Genomic DNA, 23,018 nt, shown 5'->3' with positions numbered 1-23,018 from the left:
TGAAGTAATGATTAAATGACAAACGATTCAACAATTAATAAAGATTGGGTAAATATGATTGTAAAATGATATTATACTGTAATAGAGAATATAACAAATTGGGTTCAGTTTTCCCAGCACAGTGTACATTTCTGTTCCCCAATGAATTCATATTTAGATTCAGTTAAACTCATTAAACAATCAGAAATGATTAAGACCATTCGGTTATTTTACATGGCAATATATTTGTTTGTAACTCACTTTATTTTATATGGTGTTTTTGCTGTTGCTGTATTTGATGATAACTCTTTATTCTTCATGATTGTCTTCAATAAGATGATGTTGATGTGTGTAAATGTTGTGATGTGCAGGTGATGCTGAAGGATTAAGTGTTTTCAGAAAGCAGTGCTGATCAGTTTTCAGGGTCAGTTTAGCTGCAGTATGTCAGAGGAAAGAGGAAAGGACTCTCTCTCTCAGATGAGTCTCTCAGAGAAACACAGGTGAGACTGCGTCTGTTTTCACACTCTCAGTTTAAACTCCACTGGACTTTGTGTTTCCCTGTCAATAACACAACTTTAAGCATTGTTCTATATTTGCAAATGCTTTGCACAACTTCAATTTTAACTTCTTAAATTAACACTGGCATTGTCTATAAAGCCCTGTTTGCTCTATAGAAAATATCACAGTTAATAATTTGTTAATATCCTTCTAGACGCTGAATTAATCCAAATAAATAACTTTAGTTTTTAATTAAAAAAATTATTGATAGACATCAGAAAACAACTATACACTTAATTTAATTAAAGTATGCTAACAAAACTGTGTCGCACAGACATTTCTGCTCTCTATTTCTGTCAATAAATGAAAACATTGAAATGTTCTCTTAAATTAGAGTCAAGTATTTTTTAACATGTTTAATCTCACTAAATGTATATTAAAGAAATTGTTAAACTAATGTGAGCCAGTAAATAAAATGATGGTTAACTATAAAACTGTAAATTGTGTGAGTGTGTGTGTTTCTGTGGAGGATTAGATAAAGACACAGATGTTTTTCAGACACAGTTGATCCTCCTTTACTAAAGTGTTTTCTCTCTCTCTCTGTTCTTTGTGTCATCAGTGTAAGATCAGGCTCACATGTGTCCAGCTCTGTGTCTCTGAAGAGTGATCAGTCTAATGATCATCCACCAGACTTCAGTGAGAAAACACCATCATCTAATAAAAGGTATTTTGTGTTACTCATTTTTTGTCACGCGTTGACTGTGTTTAAAAGTTGTATCAGTGAATACCAATAATGAAACATGTTTAGATCAAATATTTGTCAGAGTATTCACAGCTAATGCTTATTTCTCTTTCTGTAAAATATCAGTTAGTATTTTATTTTACTAATGTGATTACAGGCTTCAATATGAGACATTAGACTCAGACCTTCAGACTCACAGGAACCACGAGAAGTTCAAAGACAATCTTCTTGGGATCTTCCAGGTAGGAAAACACATTTTTATAAATGTTTAATATTTCTAACAAACAAATCATCTCCTTTTTTTCCTTTTAAACACATTTTAGCTCAACTTGGTTAGCATGTTATTCTTTTAACTGGATTTTTTTTTATGTACATGTATTATAATTATTGAATAAATAGTGTTGACAAAATGTAGATGTACAATTTGGCTTAAATAATGTTATTCTGTCTTTTCTCTTACTTTTGTTTGTAGGATCTTGAGAGCAAAATAATCACATTTCTGAGGAATGAACTGGAGAAGTTAAAGAAAATATTACAACATAAGAACACACAACACCTTGTGAAGGACTTTAATGAGAACAGATCCAGTATCAAATCAGCAGCTCTTGATCTCACACTACATTACCTGAGAGAGATGAAGCAAGATGAAGCTGCTGATGCTCTAGAAGGCAAGAGACTCGTGATCATCTGTCTGATTGTCTCTTAAAAATGTAGGAGAGAAAATGAAGACTAAAACTATCTATTTTCTGTTCTTGTGTTTAGATGAGCTGTTATTCATTCATCAGCTGAAATGTGGCCTAAAGAAGAAGTATCAATGTGTGTTTGAAGGAATGGTGAAGCAAGGTGACTCCACACTCCTGAATAACATCTACACAGATCTCTATATCACTCAGGGTGGCAGTGAACAGGTCAATACTGAACATGAGGTGAGACAGATTGAAGTTGCTTCCAGACGTCATGAAGCACAAGAGATACAGGTTGAATGCACACATTTGTTTGAAGCGCCTGAACAAGACGAGGAGATCCGAACTGTACTGACAAAAGGAGTCGCTGGCATCGGGAAATCAGTCTCTGTGCAAAAATTTGTTCTGGACTGGGCTGAAGGAAAAGAAAATCAAGATATCAGCTTCATATTTCCTCTTCCATTCAGAGAGATGAACTTAAAGGAGAAAGAAAAACTAAGTTTGATGGACCTTATAACTCAATTTTTCCCAGAGACAAAAGGACTGAACCTTACAAGAAGGAATCAGTTCAAATTGCTGTTCATCCTTGATGGACTGGACGAATGTCGCCTTCCTCTGAAGTTTGATTGTAATGAGACGTGGCGTGATGTATCGTCACCAGCCTCTCTGGATGTTCTCCTAACGAACCTCATGAAGGGAAATCTGCTTCCTTCTGCTCTCGTCTGGATCACCAGCAGACCAGCAGCTGCCAGTAAGATTCCTCCTGACTGTATCGACCGGCTGACAGAGATACGAGGATTCAGCGACGCACAAAAGCAAGAGTACTTCAGAAAAAGATTCAAGGATGATATTCAAGCCAACACAATCATAGATCATGTTAAACAATCAAAGAGTCTCTTTATCATGTGCCACATCCCAGTCTTCTGCTGGATTTCAGCCACTGTTCTCCAGAACATTCTGGAGGAGAAGAGAAATAATGATGTGAAAAACACTCAGGCTGATGAGATCTCTAAAACACCGCAGGAATCAAACACTGAAGACACTCCCAAGACTCTGACACAAATGTACACACACTTTCTCCGCTTTCAGATCCAGCAGAGCCGCCGAAAGTATGATGGAGAATACACACCAGATGTTTCCTGGGATAAAGACGCCATCCTTTCACTGGGGAAACTGGCATTTCATCAGCTGGAAAGAAACAACCTGATCTTCTATGACACAGACCTGGAAGCCTGTGGTCTTGACGTCTATAAGGCATCAGTGTACTCAGGCATGTGTACCCAGATCTTTAAGGAGGAAACAGGGATCGTTCTTGGTACCATGTACTGCTTTGTTCACTTGAGCATTCAAGAGTTTATTGCAGCCCTTTATGCACATCTGTTTCTAGACATCAACAAGACAAGTGTGTTTGAGCATGAGTCTACAGAACAGGAGAACAGAAATGAAACCATGATTGATTTTCTCAAGACTGCAGTGGACAAGGCGCTGGAGAGTGACAATGGACACCTGGACCTTTTCCTTCGCTTCCTCCTCGGTCTGTCACTCCAGTCCAATCGACGACTCTTACGAGGTCTGTTGACACAGCGAGACGGCACTGACCAGAGCAACAAGGAGATAGTTCAGTACATCAAGCAGAAACTAGAAGCTAATCTTCCTGCAGAGAGATCCATCAATCTGTTCTACTGTCTGAATGAACTGAACGACCAAACTCTGGTGAACGAGATTCAGACCCACCTTAGCAAAGGAAGTCTCTCATCTGGTGACCTTTCACCTGCCCAGTGGTCTGCTTTAGCCTTTGTGTTGTTGACATCAGAGGAAGAGCTGGAGGAGTTTGAGCTTCAGAAATTCAAGAAATCAGACGAGTGCCTCATTAGATTATCGGCAGTCATTAAAACCTCCAAAGCAGCCCTGTAAGTCTTTTAATATATTTTGTCATGTTTAGCTCTCATCTGAAAAATGCTCGTGCAGGGGGGGTTATATTAATTAGATAAGATTATTTGGATTGCTTTCGATTTTTGGATTTGGACTGGACTGCTTTTTGATTTGGATTGCCCTTTTGGAATTGTTTGCTTTTTGTGACCTCTTCCTTTTTCCTTGTAATGGAGTCAGCAAGAAAGAGGAAATCCTCCCCTGTCTGGGAGTTTTTTTAAATGGTTGCTCACAATAAGGTACAAACACAATTTGTAGGCCTATTATTATTATTATTTTACTGTCTCACTGTATGGCTGTCTTATATTTCATGTCTATTCATTTATGTTTCAAGGTGAAATGCTTGCTGTGCCTAAAGGAGCTGACATATAGTAATAACACCTCCTCCATGCTCAGGCATTATCGAGCACTGCACGAGCATGTGGGGGGGGGGGTTACAGATGTTATTTATATTGCCAACACGTAAGATGAAATTCTGAAAGGTTATAGTATAAAACATTGAGATTTTTATAAAATAGGCTACTTAAATAAATACATATATATTACCACATCATATATTAGTTGGTCCTCTGTTTCTCCCAGTAATTAGATATTTTAAATGCTTATTTCTATGAGTAATTCTGTAGTTTAATGTAATAATAATAATGTAATGCAATATGTAGATCGAGAGATTTACAAATAAACATTTATCAAAAGCCTTTTGTATCATATTTGATGTACATATCAGATGGTTTTTCTGCAAATTTTTTTTTCCATTTTTTATCGTTCAAAATCTCTTTTTTTTAAATATATTTTTCTAATTTAGTAATTAAGTAAAATAACTATAAATTTAATTTCAGCAATTGTCATGGATGCTTCTATCTTCTTTACATTAATGATATATCACCCATTGGCCACCCTGCTCTCTAATATATTGGCATCAGCCATCGGTTGACCTTAATCTTGAAATATTAATAACAAATAAAATTTCTTAGGTTCCTAGGTTTAAGTAATCTTAGCTTTACTTAAATCATTAAATATCTTATGTCAAAAAGACATGTACATGTGAATGGAGGCAGTTTTAGTATTATAGTGAAAGGCCTTTAACTTGCCTTAAAAGTGTTAATTGTCTCATATAATGGTGTCGGTGCAGTCAAGTCAATAATATTGTTGAATAAAAAGTGTCCCCAACTAAGAAAGACAGAGGCAACAGTGGCAAGAACCTAAACTCCATCAGGTGACATGAATAGAGAAAAACTCCCATAGCTATAACAGCTTTACACAAATATTTTTTCAAACATGCTTCATTTTATCTAGGAAATTTGTCACTGAATAAAAAAATCTAATGTACTGGAAATAGTAGTTTTTAAAGATAAATGTTAGTTTAACTCAGCCTCTTTGCTGTATATGATGTTTATGTAAAAAATACATGGAAAATGAATTTAATATTTGTATATAGAAAATGTATTGTATGTGTTCCATCTAATTATGTGTTGTGACTTTATTGTAGGTTAAATGATTGTAACTTAACAGACAAAAGCTGTTCAGCTCTGGCTGCAGTTCTTGGATCAGATACTAATCTGAAAGAGCTGAACATGAACAATAATAATCTCCAGGATTCAGGAGTGAAGCTGATCTGCACTGGACTGAAGAATGTAAAGTGTAAATTGGAGATACTGAGGTAAGTTGAGCCACAGGAGTCACATGACTAGAGGTGCGATGACTGACAGGACGATGCCGGAGGCAAAAGCCCAAGAGAACTTTTGTGAAAAATTCAAAGATCTTTTATTTATTTGTTACAACGTGGGTATACCATATCAATCCTGTCATTGTGCTATTTTATTGTTGTGTTTTTTTCATCTAGTAATATTGAAGTGACATTAAGCATTCATTTTGTTCCAAAAAAAGGAAAGATCTAACATTAAATATCAGAATAAGAGCTACAGATCCTGAGGGTCATTGGCAAATATCTTTTCTTGTAAAATAAGTGCTCCACGTGGCTCTGGGGGTTTAATAAAGGCCGGAAGCTAGTTATTTTAGTCGATAAAGTTTTAAATAAGGATATTTTTCTTACACGAACGCATCGCTTCACTTCAGAAGGCTTTTATTAACCCCCCAGAGCCGTGTGGATCACTTTTATCATGTATGGATGCACTTTGATGGAAAAATATACAGCCATTCACTGCCATTATAAAGCTTGGAAGAGCCAGGGCATTTTTTTAAATATAATTCCGATTGTATTCGTCTGAAAGTAGCATGTCATATATACCTAGGATGTGTTGAGGGTGAGTAAATCATGAGCTAATTTTCATTTTTAGGTGAACTATCCCTTTAACACCTGGTACTGCACTGGGATTATAATATTTAGTGGATAAAGTATTTTATATATATGTATATTCTTCTTCTTATAAGTTAACACTTAAATTGTGATGTTTTTGTTTATAGTAATTTATACTTTAGTGATGCAATCATTACTTGCATACGTGTTGAGTCAGGATTCAGATGATTCTGTTAGAGCTGGTAAATCTGCCACAGAATGGAGGGCGATATCTGGTAGAAATCACTTATCTTTAGGGCTGTACTCAACCAAAGAAAATCTTGGTCGACTGAAGTCCTGAAATTTTCGACTAAAAATCGTCTAAAAATTACGTTAGAAAAAAAAGTTAAATTAATTAGCTGCGCACTGTGCGCAGTACTTTGTAGCCTTGTTGTCCGCCTAAATTAATTATAAATAAACATAAAAAACTAGTAGATTATTTGCAGTATATTAAATCGTTTTTGACCTAATTATTTTGCACTGAAATGAGTCTGACACACGAGTCTGGCGGCTCTGACAGCGTTGTATCACGTGCACCTGCGCAATATCATAGCCTATAATTTCCGAAAATAGTACTATGTTGTCAACTAGTGACAGAGATGGGGGACTCGAGTCACATGACTTGCTGACTAAATTAAGAAAATGACTCGACTTGACTTTGACTTGAGATCCAATGACTTGAGACTTGACTTGACTTGAACTGTATGACTCGAGAATGACTTGATATACATTTTTATATAAATCATCGCGTCATCAATTGATGAACAAAATGAACAAATAGAAAGCAACGGAACCATTGACGTCAGTCATCAGATTCTGCGCGATTGCGTGACGCTGCACAAGCACAGAAAAAACATAAGCTGCGTCCCAATGTGCATACTATCCATCCTAAATAGTATGTGACATTAGTAATTTTCAATACTATTTACGGCATAGTATGCACATTGGGACGCAGCTATAGCCTACATCACGGTGAGCGCGCTAAATACAAAAACATCTCCCAGCATCGTTTCTTTTTGGATATAAACACTAGAAATTGACCATATTCATACAAGAAGATTTGTTGTACGCATAATAACTGGCAAGGGATATCGGACGACCATCACAACCTCGAACAGTCAAACTTCATTCATCACGTCTAAAAGTAAGCTATGGCTTGTTTAACCTGTTTGTTATAGTTAATTTGACTATCTTTAAATCTAGAGAGAATATTGGTCAAAACAGCATGCCTCTTTATACACAAATTATGTTTTTAAATGTAGCTTAATGTTGTCAATATTCAAATGATAATTAATGATGGGATATGTTTTGTATAACATTTGCCACATTTCTTTTTAAATCATGCTTTAAAGCCAAAAATGTCGTTCTTTCCAATGACGAAAAACAATATAGAAAACTGTTAGTTTTGTCGTTTATGTTTCTCTTAAAGCAGGGTTAGATGTTATCAGGGGGTTGGTGGCAAATATGCCAGCAGAATTAATATGCACCCAAAATTCAAAATGTGGTGGAAAAATTGCCCTAGTATGAGTTATTTTCATAATTATAACATATATTAAAAAATATTTCCAGAATATTGGCGCGATTGCAAATGTGATGATTTTATAAAACAGTCCAGTAAACAAAGAGTGAATATTGTGATGTGACATTTTAGACATAATATTCCAAATATTCTCTGTTTTTGCTCTATTTCTCCAATGACAATAGTTCCAAACAAGCCACAGAAAGAGTTATGCGTATTTGTGATTCAGTGACCTAGTTGCTTAGTTCCAGAACGAATCTGCCGTTTTAAACAAATCAGTTGACTGAATGCTTCTATGACTCGTACATTAAGACGGTGATTTGGCGCCACCTTTTGGCAGTTTTAACTTCATAATTAAAAATATATAACTTATATAAAGGGGATGCCAGTTTGAAGAATGCCATTTGGTGGCATAGGAACCATTATACTTGAATTGTGAATTGTTTAATACCTTTTAATGGTCTTCTGCAATGTTTGAGGCATATTTATTTTTTCATGCTTTAATGTTGGCCTAATTTCAGTTACATTTACATTTTAGGCTATGTAGTTTGAAATTGTATTTATTTTTTAGATTTTTATTGCAGTAACCACTCTGTATGTGGAAATGCATATTTAAAAAAAATATGTTGCAAATAAAACCATAGTCCACAACTTCTGTAGTTTTAACTTATTTTAATGTATACACTCAGTGAAATCATCAAACGTTTGTATGACTTGCCAGTGACGCGTGCCCCAAGCTACGACTTGACTTGACTTGCTTGACATAAGGCAGTGACTTGACTTGACTTGACTTGACTTGCTTGACATAAGGCAGTGACTTGACTTGACTTGCTTTTATAAAAAATTGACTTGGACTTGCTTGAGACTCGAAGGTTAAGACTTGAGACTTGCTTGTGACTTGCACATGTTTGACTTACTCCCACCTCTGACTAGTGATATCATCACAAGAACTGTTGAGGAATATGCAACATAATTTAGACTATTCTTTTTATCATATGTTATAATAATAAGTTATAACTGTCAGACACTATCATTTCAGCCGCTCTGTGCATGTCCTCGCACAGAGCGAGGCTGAACATAGGAGCGCAACTTCCCGGCTGAGACACGAATAGACTATTAACTTAAAGCTTTTACTCTTAATAAACACAAAAGGCACGTCCACTTTAATAAAAAAATAATAGTTATTAAACAAACCAGATCAAGAGCAGAAATGAAATAAAGTGCATAACTGATATGCCAATTCTGATATGTTCATATAGCCTACTCAAGACAGACAGGGCAACTTAACGCAGACAAGTTAGCTTACCGCTTTTAGATGATATGTCATTTTTGTCGTCGAGCTGTGGAAGGCAAAACTGTTGCTTGCAAACTTTGCATTCGACCGTTTTCCCGTTATCAATTTTAACAAAATGCTGTCATACTGTCGATGTCTTTGTTGACTATCAAACGCTCTCACAATTAAATAAATAATATTCAGCTTTATCTGTCTCTCTTCTCCAGTGGGTTGGGCTAATCCAAAAAAAGTGAAAACAAGGGGAGTGTTCTGAAGACAGACTGTTACCTGTGAAACAGGGGTACTCTGAAAACACCCCCATTAGCAGTTAGTGCTTTCCACCTGATGAAATGAGCGCGGCAAAAATCGACCAATCAGAATTTTGGTCGAACCAGAACGTATCGACCAATTAATCGACTTATCGACTGGGACAGTACAGCCCTACTTATCTTAATATTTTATTTGACAGGATTAATGTATTTTAGTGCTTTTGAGGGAGCTGTGTATCTTTGATTCTGCTTTCAGCTTTGCAGCTAATCTCGACTAAACACTTCCTCTAGTTTGTGAGTGTTTTACACCACTGTGAAGGTATTTTTGTCCATTTGTCCCACTCCTCCTTACAAACCTGCTTCAGCTCGGTGACATTTGTAGACTTTCTAGCATGAGCTGTGTTTCATGTACTTCCACAGTATTTCAATGGAGTTAAAGTTTGGACTTTAATTAAACCATTCCCAAACTTTAATTTTCTAATTTTCCGACCATTTTCAGGTTACTTGTTGTGGATCATTCAGATCAAAGACTTTGAGACCTGTACAGTTGTAAGACTGGATAAACTGGAAGAGAGGGCAACTCTGAGAAAACAAAGGAAATTAACATTTGAACTCTCTTGCTAAATTACCATCCCCATTCGAGACACGATCACACTTGAGTTGATCACCTCCCAATTTACACATCATTCCCTTCACCCATCCCTACCTGAATTCACCCAAAACATCTATATGGTTTAATATGAACTATTATCATACAGAATTTTACATGTTTGGTATCATTTGAAATGTCTCAGTGTGACTGGTACAAAGCTCTCATTCCCACAGAAGTAAACCAAAAAGGTAATAAGGTGTGGAGAGTTTAGAGATATCTTGTTAACTGCTGTGTGTGTGCCCCTTGTAAATCAACGTCTGTCCCCAGTAAGTCTGGGACGGTGATTAATGCAAATTCCCACTGTGAACTCATGTTTACATTAGAAAAGAGGTTTCTGCCTTGGTCTGAGTATTTAGGGAGATGCTGAAGAAGGCTCGTGGCGATTTGTAACTCAAATTAGCCCGTGATGCAGAGTGTATGCAGGCACTCCGCATTATGTATTTTATAATGTCAGGTTCACATCTTCTCTCTTTATTCCAGAGCATTTGATGTTTTGTATTGATTATCTTTGAACTGATTATGTAATTGGCATGATACATTTACCTGACATAATTAATTGGTACATTTGATTTTATTCTGACTGCCTCTAAAATTGTTTTCCCAAGTAGATTAAACAGAATTTTATGTTACCGCAAGTTTTGCGTCAGATTAATTCAAGTGTACGTGTTTTGCAAAGACAAGAAGTGAATTTCTGTTTCGGGCAGCAAAAGTACAGCTTGAACAACCTAAATCTGGGTGTGTTTTACCTCTGTTTTAATTTAATGTTACTTTACATAAGTGTACGTGGGAAACCACGGCATGGCCAATCCAAAGCTATTATAAGACAAGTAAAGTTGGTTGACTTATATCTGTAGTAGTGGCCATACCTCTATTGAAGTAAATGTTACTTTAATTTCAAGTGTATGCAATCACGGGAATATATTAAAGTATCTTTGATTGTGTAAGCGTGAATGCGACTGAAATCGGGTATATAGCAATTACCTCTGTTTAGTGACCGAAGCTGGCGAGATTGTGATCGTGAGACCCACGTTAAACCAGGCGGGAGGACCTCTGAGCGACATAGCTTCCTAATATGAATGGGTAAAATATAAGTAAAATAGAGTTAAATAGAACAATCAAATGTATTGCAAAACTATTATATAATTGACCAATAACCAATTTGCAATCTAACTTAAATTCGAGGTTGTGATAAAATGAAGTCAGATATAAAATTGAGTCAGATAAAAGATGGAGTCCAATAAAAGCTTAAATGGACTTAAATTGCTTTGCCACGTGGAAAGACAGTAACACGCAGAGACCTTCAACCGTTCTGGCGGAAACTCCCATTTGGACCGATAAACGGGCTTACACAGTTTTAGATAATTGTAATCTCGAAAGTGATGTTGATGTCTAACATATTAAATATTTCTGTGCCTTTTGTTTGCCTCCATATTCAGTTGTCAGTTTTTGCAACTAACTTTCAATGCATTTGTACAAAGAACAAAATAAAATTCAAGTTTAAAGATTTATATTGTTTGGGGTTTAACTGATTAATCAGTTGAATGCTTTCATTCCTGTTCTAGACTCTCTAACTGCAGTGTAACAGAAGAAGGTTATAAAGCTCTGGCTTCAGCTCTGAGATCAAACCCTTCACACCTGATAGAGCTGGATCTCACAGGAAATGATCCTGGAGAATCAGGAGTGAAGCAGCTCAATGATTTACTACAGGATCCAGACTGTCAACTGAAGACACTGAGGTGAGACAGGATCAAATATTTAACTAAATTAGTTAATTAGGCTAAATATTCATAACTAATATATTATTTTAGCTATAAAATTAGCTTGACAATTTGTTGCATCAAAATGATCAAGATCAGATCAGACGCTGCAGGTTCTGTCATGATGATGATAAACGTCAACACAGTTTAGTTGTGATACGAGCTACAGGTCCAATAGACATTATGGGTCTGAATAATTGAAATGCACAATTTTATTTTTGTGCACACTTCTCATCAAAATTCTAGATAACCTTTTAGTGAAATAGTTTTCTGAACACAATTGTTTTCCATCAAGTCCAGATTCACTGCATCTCTCTGTAGCAGGTCTATGAGTCTCCAGATGTTCACAAACATGCAGTTTTACAAGCCAGTTTTCTCTGTGCTGACGTTTCTCACTTATCCTGCTTAAAAGCCAGAAAGATCTTAATTTCACACTCTGTATTCACACTGAAAACCATGATCTAGTGAGCTTTTGCCCCTCTGCTCGTGAGACGTTTCTATTCTTATGAGTTTGCTTTAGGACTGAGTGTCGCTCTAGTTTCTTTAAAATGTATATTTATTTGTGTATTTAAATGTTAAAAAAAAAAAAAAAATGTATCGTATCAATTTTTTTTTGTAATGCAACAGACATTTATTTGGGAACTGAATTGACTGTTCTGCAGGTTTTTGAGTCCTGCTGCAGAGGAAGCCTGTCAGTATGTGAATAGAGTTGTGGGTAAAAACCTGTTACTCCAGAGAAAGCTGAATCTGAGTGATCATAAACTAGGAGACACACGAGTGAATCAGATCGCTGCTCTACTGCAGGATAAACACTGTCGACTCAACACACTGACGTGAGTATTGCTCGTTTATTTATAATATTACTTTACTTTTAGTTGCAATGTTAGCTGATGATAATATTTCCTCACTTGTTTGAGTCAGGGCAGTTTTTCCCTCAGCGTCACAAAGACCCACAACAATTTAAAGTAATAAAATTAAACCGCAAATTAAAAACACACAATTAAAATATCAATAAAGATATCAAGCTTTAAATATTTGGTTAAGACAGACAGTTGGATCATGGGTCAATAATTATTTCAGTTTCTGTAGAGGCAGAACAATGTTTTTTGTGACATCAGAATCAGAAATGTTCATAACTGCTTTCAATTCAATGTTTGTATTTCCCAAAATGTAAAATGTCTAATTTTGGTGCGGCATATACTGTAACTTGTAAAAATTGAACAAGTGCATTTTAAAAGTCTGTGATCAGTATCTGCCTGTAATAAGATCCACTGAACGCTAGTGATGGGCGCTTTCGAAACACGCTTCATGAAGATACTAGGGCCGGGACTCGATTAAAAAAATTAATCTAATTAATTAGAGGCTTTGTAATTAATTAATCGAAATTAATCGCATTTTAATTGCATAAATATTTGACCTGAGAACAGGGAGAAGTAATTTTTTTCACATGGATTTTTAGTATAACATTGAATAATGACTGAATTCATAAGCTTAACCCTCTGGGGACCAGAGTGTTTTTGGGGCCCTTGGGATGTTTTGACATGCACTGACATTTGTGCTTTTTTCAGTTATTTATAAACATGTTAATGGCAAAGGTGTAAATTCACTCTATATAGCACAAACTTGGCTACCATGATGAGTGAGCAACATGTATGTACATGTTTGTATTTTTAATAGAATAATGTTTATGCGTGGTTATTGAAAAAAATAAAAATGAAAGTTGCTGAAATAAGACCACAAAACACATATTGATTATTTCTTCACAAGACTTTTGAAAATTGTATCACATAGCCTAGAATATTTGCTCCAAAACTATGTGAGAATCATCCTGACTACTCATTCAGATAAGTCAATAAAGTCTTTTACATTTTTAATGATGTGTTTTGTTTGAGAAAGCTTTATGCAGGAGGCTTGATCTCTCATTAATATGTGTGGCATTCCACACCTGAGAAAGACAAAGACCCTCCCCATAATGGCCCTATTAGGTGCTATCAGGCCATATCATTACAGGAGATGAGGAGATTTTAAAAAGAATGGCTTTTAGATTGTTTGGATTTATATAAGGAAAATACAGGGTGCATACGTCTGGACACTTCTATCACACACCCTTCACCATATAGACATGGTTTTATTTCAGTTCAAAGTTCAAAGTTAGAGTTGGAAACATCTTGAAAAGAAAATGGTCTTTCTCCATAAATGTCTTAGTTTGATCATACATATTTCAAAGTTGAGGATTCATTATTTTGATATAGCTTGAACAAACACTATAACATCTTAGTTGATTAGTTTATTGACAAAACATACTATATATTTAACATATGAGCAGAAACTCCTAAAAAAAAGCTTATTTGATGTCTATTTTAGAGTAAAAACTTTATCCAAAACGAGTCAACGAAATGTTATTTAGTCTGTAACAGTGCGTATCTGTGCGTTCATTCATTCACACACACACACACACACACACACACACACACACACACACACACACACACACACACACACACACACACACACACACACAACATGATTCACATTTAACAGTACGCTATTTTTCCGTTTACAGACACTACGTTATTCTATATCGCGATTAGAACAAAGCACTTGCAAAAAACACTTACTTCTCAGCTGAATCTGTTCATCCTCGCAGTGAAAATAAACCCAGTGGTAAATGTCCCAGGATTGTTCCTCATATAGCCGCACAAGACGACAGTAGATTAATCTGACTAAAAAATAATGTGTGTTTTCAGAGTTTATGGGCGTTAACGCGTCTCAATGTGTTGCTTCACATATTTGCGTTTGAATAGCGCGTGCTCTCCGTGGGCGTGTCACATTACCAGAGATAATCAGCTCGAGAACAATGAGACGGGCTGACACGTCTCTCTTTTTATATAGATGACATAAACGGAGAATATTATTTTTAGTTTTGAATCGGATCATTTAAAAGTACAAACTCAAACGATTTAAAAGATATATTAGCACACCCTGTTTATTTTCTTTATTTTACAAAAGCACAATATTTTATTTCGATTGTATGTGGGCACATAAAAAAGTAGACATTTAACAGATTATTTTCTCATATTTCTTAACTCTATATGAACAGAAATGATGGTAGTACTTTAAGTCTATTTTTCTGCTATGTGAAAAAAAAACGAGCAAAACGCGCCCGCGCGTTTCTGGTCCCCAGAGGGTTAAGCAACAAAATATTGTTTATTTTTGTTCAACCAAGTCCAGCAGACCAGTGCAATTTTTACCATTAAGTGTAGCAATAGCATATTGCTACACTACACTAATAGCAATAGCGAATTATTCCTTGTTGCATAGCTTGCACACACAATGCTCTTATCAGACTGATCTCATGAATTGGCGTATGTATTTCCATTTTTGGCGTGCTATCAACACGCATAATCGCTTTTCAGCGTGTTTATCAACGCCGTTGACTTAACGTACATTACTGTATATATAAATGTATGACCTACCCCAACCCCGTCCCTAAACCTACCCGTCACTGGGGTTAATACCATTTATGAGTCTTCCCCTACCATCCTAGGAAAAAAAATATCGCTCCCCAGATGTAGATCTACATTTTGCTTCGTTTCGCTCGGACATTTAACGGCGTAGACATACACGCAAAAGATGACGGTTCGTTTCGGCGTGGACATACACGCGGATAAGGACATACACGCGGATAGCTCAAAATGCGTATAGATAACACGCCACTTGACTTGAAAGTGTCAAGTGGCGCTTTTGTTATAAATGAAGTCTGCTTCATTTATAACAAAATGTCCCATCCACGGAGCCAACCAAAGCGGTCTCGTCAGCTTCTTCGTTCATGTTCACTGTGGTTTGTTGTTGGATAGACTGTAAAAGGTTTGTTGTTGTCCGAAGTCATCATGAACGCTAGTTGGTGCTCCAGTATAATCGGTCCGCCGAAACTCATCCAGTGAGAAACGTTCCGCGGTGCAAAAATAAGTGTTTAACGTGTTATTTTTTGTGTAATTAATTAACGCGTTAAAGTCTGTAATTAATTAATCTTAATTAACGTGTTAAAGTCCCGGCCCTAGAAGATACGAAACCTTTCCGAATCTTTTGTTTTGAATCAGTGGTTCGGAGCGTGTATCAAACTGCCAAAGTCACATGATTTCAGGAAAGGAGGATTAGTTACGTCATAACTGTTTCAAAACGTTTGGAAATGTCAGTGGTTGGGGGAAGATGATCTCTGTGAACCCATGAATCATGCAGATTTACTGAGATTGAACAAGTGTCTGTGGGTTTAACCTGAACTCTGATCAGTTTTATACATTTGTAGATGTTTTAATCAGACATTTGTATAATTAAAAGGAATAATAGTAGTTAATAATCTCTTATTGGCAAGTTTAGCTGAGCCATCCATAAAATAAACAAAACAAGCACTGAAAATTGATAAAAGAGCACATATTATACAGACACTTGATATTTAATTAGGGATGCCCCGATCCGATCACGCGATCGGAAATCGGGCCCGATCACGTGGTTTCAGACTCAATCGGAATCGGACGTTACCTCCCGATCAGGACTCGGATATATGTAAATTAGGGGTGTAACGGTATTCGTAATAATTGAACCGTTTCGGTACGAGGCTTCCGGTTCGGTACGCATACAAACCAAACGATTCCTAGGACCATTTTTCCTGCAGACAAAATCCGCGCTGGCGCGATCACCACAACATTGCGCAACATCAAATGGCAAACGTAATGAAAGCGGAACGAAACTGCGCTTCTCATTATATTGTGCTTAACGGACCCTTTATCAGTTCGGACCAGCAACATCTGTGCAGCGCGAGATCAAGCGACAGTGTGCTGAGAGATCCAGTGAAGAAAACATTTGAATTCGCCACTGAAGTAATAACATCGCTGCGAGATCTAGTGAGAAGCATTAAAATTTCTCCGTTATTAACCATAGATCTCTATTAGATCAAACAGCGCTGACGTGGGAACCAGGAGAAACATTGTGCCGTGAATGAACATGGATTTAATGTTGCACTTCAAAACTCAAATATTATATAAATATATATTTAAATGTTATTTTTAATGTGATTACCAAAACATTATTTGTTCATCCTTCAAAGATTACCCCCATTTATAAACCTGAAAGTTTCAAGATGTAGGAAAACTCAAACTTATTTAAAAATAGTTTTTCTTTTAATAAATAGGAAATTTCTCTGGCATTTCTTTCTTTTTGCTGTATCGTATCGAACCGAACCGCACATTTTGTGAACTGTTACACCCCTAATGTATATATATTCTCATTATTTTTTTATACACTTTTAAAACATTTTTATTTTTTGTTTACATGCCTGCCGGGTATTTTAAGTTGAGGTGCTGTTTGTTTTTATATTAGACTTTTTCTATATTTACTGTTGCGCTAAAGTCCAAAAGTGAAGATTTTGTTATTTATTACTTGATTGTTCAAGCTACCTCACAGAAGTGCTCTGTTTGTTAACACATTGTAAACGTTGCCTAAAATATTATATATTATTATTATTTTCCACTTTTACCAAGTTAAATCTTTTAACCAGCATCAGTCCTCATCATAACTACCAAATATTTATTTAATTTCAAGATTTTACCCTTTAAATACCAGTTTTGGTGGCAATACCATCAATTTGTATAAGAGGAAAAAACACAAAAATGCAATTATTTTCCATACACTAAATGCAAAGAGAAAACTTTAGCTTTGGATTATCACAGTCTTGAATATGTCAAAGATTAGCGGCAACATTATTTCTGGTGCATTTAAAGATTTTGTGTTATGTCAGATTTAAAAAAAAAATCCCACTTAGTGCGTTAATGGACAAAAATGGCCACATATTAAACATTGCCTAAAATATTATATATTATTATTATTTTCCACTTTTACTGAGTTAAATCTTTTAACCAGCATCAGTCCTCATCATAACTACCAAATATTTATTTAATTTCAGGATTTTAACCCTTTAAATACCAGTTTTGGTGGCGATACCATCAATTTGTATAAGAGGAAAAAACACAAAAATGCAATTATTTTCCATACACTAAATGCAAAGAGAAAACTTTAGCTTTGGATTATCACAGTCTTAAATATGTCAAAGATTAGCGACAACATTATTTCTGGTGCATTTAAAGATTTTGTGTTATGTCAGATTTTTAAAAAAAAATCCCACTTAGCGCGGTAATGGACAAAAATGGCCACATATTAAACATTGCCTAAAATATTATATATTATTATTATTTTCCACTTTTACCAAATTAAATCTTTTAACCAGCATCAGTCCTCATCATAACTACCAAATATTTATTTAATTTCAGGATTTTAACCCTTTAAATACCAGTTTTGGTGGTGATACCATCAATTTGTATAAGAGGAAAAAACACAAAAATTTAATTATTTTCAATATACTAAATGCAAAGTGAAAACCTTGGCTTTGGATTATCACAGTCTTGAATATGTCAAAGATTAGCAGCAACATTATTTTTGGTGCATTTTTATTTTTTTGTGATATGTAAGATTTTTGAAAAAAATCACACATAGCGCGTTAAGGACAAATTTGGTCCTATTTGAACCCATTCAAATATCCATTTTTGAACCCACTGTCATAATATCATAAAATCATAATTTCTATTCAAATACCCTGTCATTACCAAGCCTTGGGGTAAAATATTTACTTTTTACTGTTTTCCACCAGTTGGTACCATTTGTCATATAATTGACATACTGCAAACATCTGTAGTACTGCAAACATTTTCCTGATTTCTACTAGGTGATTATAACCTGCCCCTGTCTCACTACACATCAAAATTTGCTATAGAAAGAAAGCAAAACTACAAGATCACCATGAACATGAATTTTTATTTTTTCTATAAACAATTTAATTCTATAAACATAAAATTAGTGAGGCCAGCAGGGGGTGCTCTCCCTGTGCTCTGTGTGGGTCCTAACATAGTGGGACACTATACTGTCAAAGAGCACTGTCCTTCGGATGAGACGTTAAACCGAGGTCCTGACTCTCTGTGGTCACAAAAAATCCCAGGAGTAGGGATGTAACCCCGGCATCCTGGCCAAATTTGCAGTATGGCTGCCGTCGCATCATCCAGGTGGAGCTGCACATTGGTGGTGGTTGAGGAGATTCCCCCTTCTATGTAAAGCGCTTTGAGTGCCGAGAAAAGCTCTATATAAAATGTAATGAATTATTATTATTATTATTATTATTAAAACATATCAAAACTTCAAAACAAAATCATTCTTCAGCTCATTTGCAGGAGCTGCAGAATTGCAATGCATGCTCCTTACAGATGTAAATGCCACATTTTGAGCAGGTGGTGGAGATTTTTCTTTTTTTTGTTAGGGCAGAAACTGCACCCCCTCCTCCTCTTGTCATGGGTGTCTGCAGACCCACTTTCCTCTGAATTTTCTGCTCAGTTTGAAATTGCCGCACCAAAGATGTGCACAGCTTTATAACTTTTGCATCAACCGCACTTGTATGATTTCTCAACTAGTCTAATCCAAAACAAAGGCAGACTTTGTTTTGGATCCCTCGCAGCTACATCTTTGTGTTGCCGCAAGATGAAAGGTGTTATTATAGTTTAAGGACTGACTGCATGGCTGTGTTTGTGCCTCTACGTATGTAAGAAAGTATCAATTAACTTTGAAACATAGACTGCTAAAAAAAAACACGAAGCTGTGTCAAAGGTTCATGTCTGTGCGTAAAATACGCATGAATCAAACCGAAAGAAAACAATGCAGTGAGAAGCGCTTTCTCTTGCTAAATGCACACACACACACACGCCTACACACACATCATACACCACTGACACACACACACACACACACACAGAGAGAGAGAGAGAGAGAGAGAGAGTAGACAGAAAGGGTAAAATATGACCTTCAGCATATTGTGATTTGTCACTCGCCTAAACACCATGTATTATATTTAGGCCCTACACACACACACTTTTGTCAACGCAGACACACATTGCTCTCAGACATCCACACATACTCAGAAACATAATTTTAGATCATTGAGCCATTAAAATGCTTCATAACACAGTCAATAGTGCCCCTAGTGGAAACCAGGAAAATAACATGCATTTCCACCCATAGGGAATACCTATGTAGTGACCTCATCTGGTGGAATACACTATATAATGCAAATATAATGCTTTTGCTTCAAAATGAAAGGATGTTTCAACATAAATCATGATTCGTGTATTAATGATGGCCCCGGCTTTAAACAACGTTTTAATGGGTTTCAATGGGACATTTTTGTCCATTATGGTGCTGAGTGTTACTATTTGTTCTACACAGAGTGTGTTATACATATTTTGCAAAATGGGATAATTTTTTTTACATTTATCTAAAAAGTCACAATTTTGCCAAATTACATACCATTTGCATTAAAACAGCCAAAATGGTCAAAGAAATTAAACTGCAAAAGACCAAAAATGTCCCTAATGCAGCACAAGGGTTAAATAAAAAAATACTGTTTTTTCTCTCTTCTTTATTCTTTTTTTATGTATTATATAAGTATCGGATCGGGACTCAGTATCGGTAGATACTCAAAATCAAATGACTCGGACTCGGACTCGAGGGCAAAAAAACCTGATCGGGACATCCCTAGTAAATATCACAGTAATATTTAACTTTATTAACTTAATAAAATCCCTGAATATCATTTATTTGATTGTTTGAGTTAAACATACAAAAATAATTGATCCAACAGTTCATTTCATCTAAAATTTACAGTTATATTTAAAAAAAAATTTCACTATAACAATTTAGTATTTGACTAACCAATTATTTATTTATAATAAACTTAAAGCTGCAGTCCGTAGCTTTTTGGGTTAAAAATGATCCAAAATACATATTTGAGAAAATACATAACCAGCCAGTGTTCAAAACTCTCTGCTTGCCGTAGCTCGATTCAAAGCGGTAAGCTTGTAATAATGTTTTTAATTCCAGTGGTACTGGTGGATTTCAGCGGGAGATTCGAGCATGTCTTTGCGTCATTACGTCACATCTGTCCTCACACACACATCTGTACACACACACATCTGTACACACACACATCTACACACACACATCTACACACACACATCTGTCCACACACATCTGTCCACACACATCTGTCCACACACATCTGTACACACACATCTGTCCACACACATCTGTCCACACACATCTGTCCACACTCATCTGTACACACACATCTGTCCACACACATCTGTACTCACACATCTGTACTCACACATCTGTACACACACATCTGTCCACACACATCTGTACACACACATCTGTACAGACAAACACATCTGTACACACACATCTGTACATCACCTTAGTATTTTGTGATCTGGTGAAATAAAGATGAATTCTGAAAGTCTGTTTTATTTGCTGATGAAGATGATGAATAAAGAGTCTCTTATTTTCTTCATTCTCTCTCTCTCTCTCTCTCTCTCTCTCTCTCTCTCTCTCTCTCTCTCTCTCTCTCTCTCTCTCTCTCTCTCTCTCTCTCTCTCTCTCTCTCTCTCTCTCTCTCTCTCTCTCTCTCTCTCTGCTAATGTAGGTTAAGATACTGTGATATGACAGATGAAGGTTGTTCTGATGTGACTTCAGCTCTGAAATCAAACCCGTCACACCTGAGAGAGCTGAACCTGAGCGGGAATAAACTAGGAGACTCTGGAGTGAAAAACCTCAGTGATCTACTGATGAACCCACAATTCAAGCTGGAGAAACTACAGTTAGTGTCATTATACTGTACAGCAATTACAGTGTGACTGAAGTTTATTTATCTGAAGACAGCAGGGCTTATGTTTCATTGGTTATTGCAGTGCATTTTCTGGGTTTCCCTATTGTTCACATTTGTATGTGTTTTTTTTCAGTGCTGTCAATCGATTAGGCAATTATTTCACAACCTTCATTATATAGACCATATACAGTACAGCCCCTTTTCAGCTGCGCTCGTTGTCTTTTGACTTCCGGTCTGCATTTTCACAGTGATCTTGCGTATTTATGAATGAACGGCTCGTTTTAAAATCTTCCCGCTCTACTGACATTTGTTGAGACCAGTGTTAAATTCATTGACGAATAATTTTGTTAACCAATATTTTCACAGACGAAACCGAGACAATATCTAACTAAAAACAGTTTTGAATGACAAAAACTATGACGAAAATCTATTGACATTTTCAGCCACGAATAAAAACTAGACAAAAATGTTGGGGAGAGACGATTTGTGAAGAGATCCAGTCAGAACTGACTGGCGTTTGTGTAGATGCGCACAGTTTGAGTTGTAACGTGCTGATCTACCCAGCGGGATACGAGTTGGCATGCGCTTGATGTCTTATAAAACGTTAAAAAATGTAAACGTCTGGGAGAAAGAGAAGAGCAGACATATGGATGGATCCTTCTACCTCACATTCAGCCAATCACACACTCCGAAAGCACACTTCTACCTCACATTCAGCCAATCACACGCTCCGAAAGCACACTTCTACCTCACATTCAGCCAATCACACGCTCCGAAAGCACACTTCTACCCAGGGGCGGACTGGGACCAAAAAGTGGCGCTGGACTTTCTGGCTACAGCAGCCCACCACAACCCAAATCATAACACATTGGCCCATTAATAAGCAGAATATTTTTTAACACCACTTATAGCATAAAAAATATAACAATACAAAATAAATGCTAGGTAAACATTTATTTTAAGTAACACAACGTATATTAGGTCATATTTGTAAAACCAAAGGGAAACAAACAGAAGAACATTAAGACAACAACATTATTAAAATAAAAATCAAGACAGCATATCAGCTAGTCAGGGGGAGCTAGAGCCATCAGAGCCTGTTGAACTGCTACTCTTCGCTTCAAATGTATAATCTGTTAATTTGAAGCATTTCACAGCATCTACCCTAATGCTTTTTTTAACCGTCGGCTGAAATTGGTCCTCGTCGGCTTTTTTTCGGCCGATTCGACATGTCGGTGAAAGAGGGAACTCTGATTGGCTGTTCAGCTTAGTGAACGAGTCAGTGCACTGCACGAGAATAATAGCTAAACAGAGGGCAAATAAGTCAAAACAGCACAGAGAGAAGGCTGTTCTAATGTTACGTCATATTACCTGAGTATTCCTTGACGAATATTTAAATATTAACATGAAAGGAGTGGAATAAAGAAAAGTGTTTAGCAGGATTGATATTCAGAACGGTAAGCACGCACTGCTTTGTTTACGGTGTGTATCTGCAGCCGCCAGCCGGCAGCGTCGGTTTCTCTTTTTGAATTTATCTGTAGAAATAGACAGTTGTCTCATTTACACCCAGGCGCAAAATGCACATTCTAGCTAACTAACAGTCGGCTGTAGTTCTCTCGGTGTGTTCAAGTGCAGCTTTTTTCCCGCGACACAGGCCACAA

At 36.3% G+C, this 23,018-nt stretch overlaps 1 protein-coding gene across 1 annotated transcript; it reads left to right on the top strand.

The window, feature by feature from the left end:
* The first annotated feature begins 420 nt into the window (after positions 1-420).
* On the top strand, positions 421-21,385 carry LOC130100977 (NLR family CARD domain-containing protein 3-like). The gene is made up of 7 exons (XM_056266590.1): positions 421-479; positions 1,097-1,201; positions 1,377-1,461; positions 1,692-1,887; positions 1,982-3,812; positions 5,321-5,491; positions 21,175-21,385. The coding sequence occupies exons 1-7, from the start codon at positions 421-423 to the stop codon at positions 21,383-21,385; spliced, it is 2,658 nt and encodes an 885-aa protein (XP_056122565.1).
* The last annotated feature ends 1,633 nt before the right edge of the window (positions 21,386-23,018 follow it).

Source organism: Rhinichthys klamathensis, unplaced genomic scaffold, assembly GCF_029890125.1.
Source record: "Rhinichthys klamathensis goyatoka isolate OS25496 unplaced genomic scaffold, OSU_Roscu_1.1 h1tg000011l_1, whole genome shotgun sequence".
NCBI lineage: Eukaryota > Metazoa > Chordata > Actinopteri > Cypriniformes > Leuciscidae > Rhinichthys > Rhinichthys klamathensis.
Note: the sequence above shows the minus strand (reverse complement) of the source record. Positions and strands in the feature narration are given on the sequence as shown.

Excerpts from the sequence above, each read along its gene's own strand:
- LOC130100977 (XM_056266590.1), top strand. The coding sequence starts at position 421 with ATGTCAGAGGAAAGAGGAAAGGACTCTCTCTCTCAGATGAGTCTCTCA. Across the intron at positions 1,462-1,691 it reads ATCTTCTTGGGATCTTCCAG|GATCTTGAGAGCAAAATAAT; the intron begins GTAGGAAAACAC and ends TTTTGTTTGTAG. Across the intron at positions 1,888-1,981 it reads AGCTGCTGATGCTCTAGAAG|ATGAGCTGTTATTCATTCAT; the intron begins GCAAGAGACTCG and ends TCTTGTGTTTAG.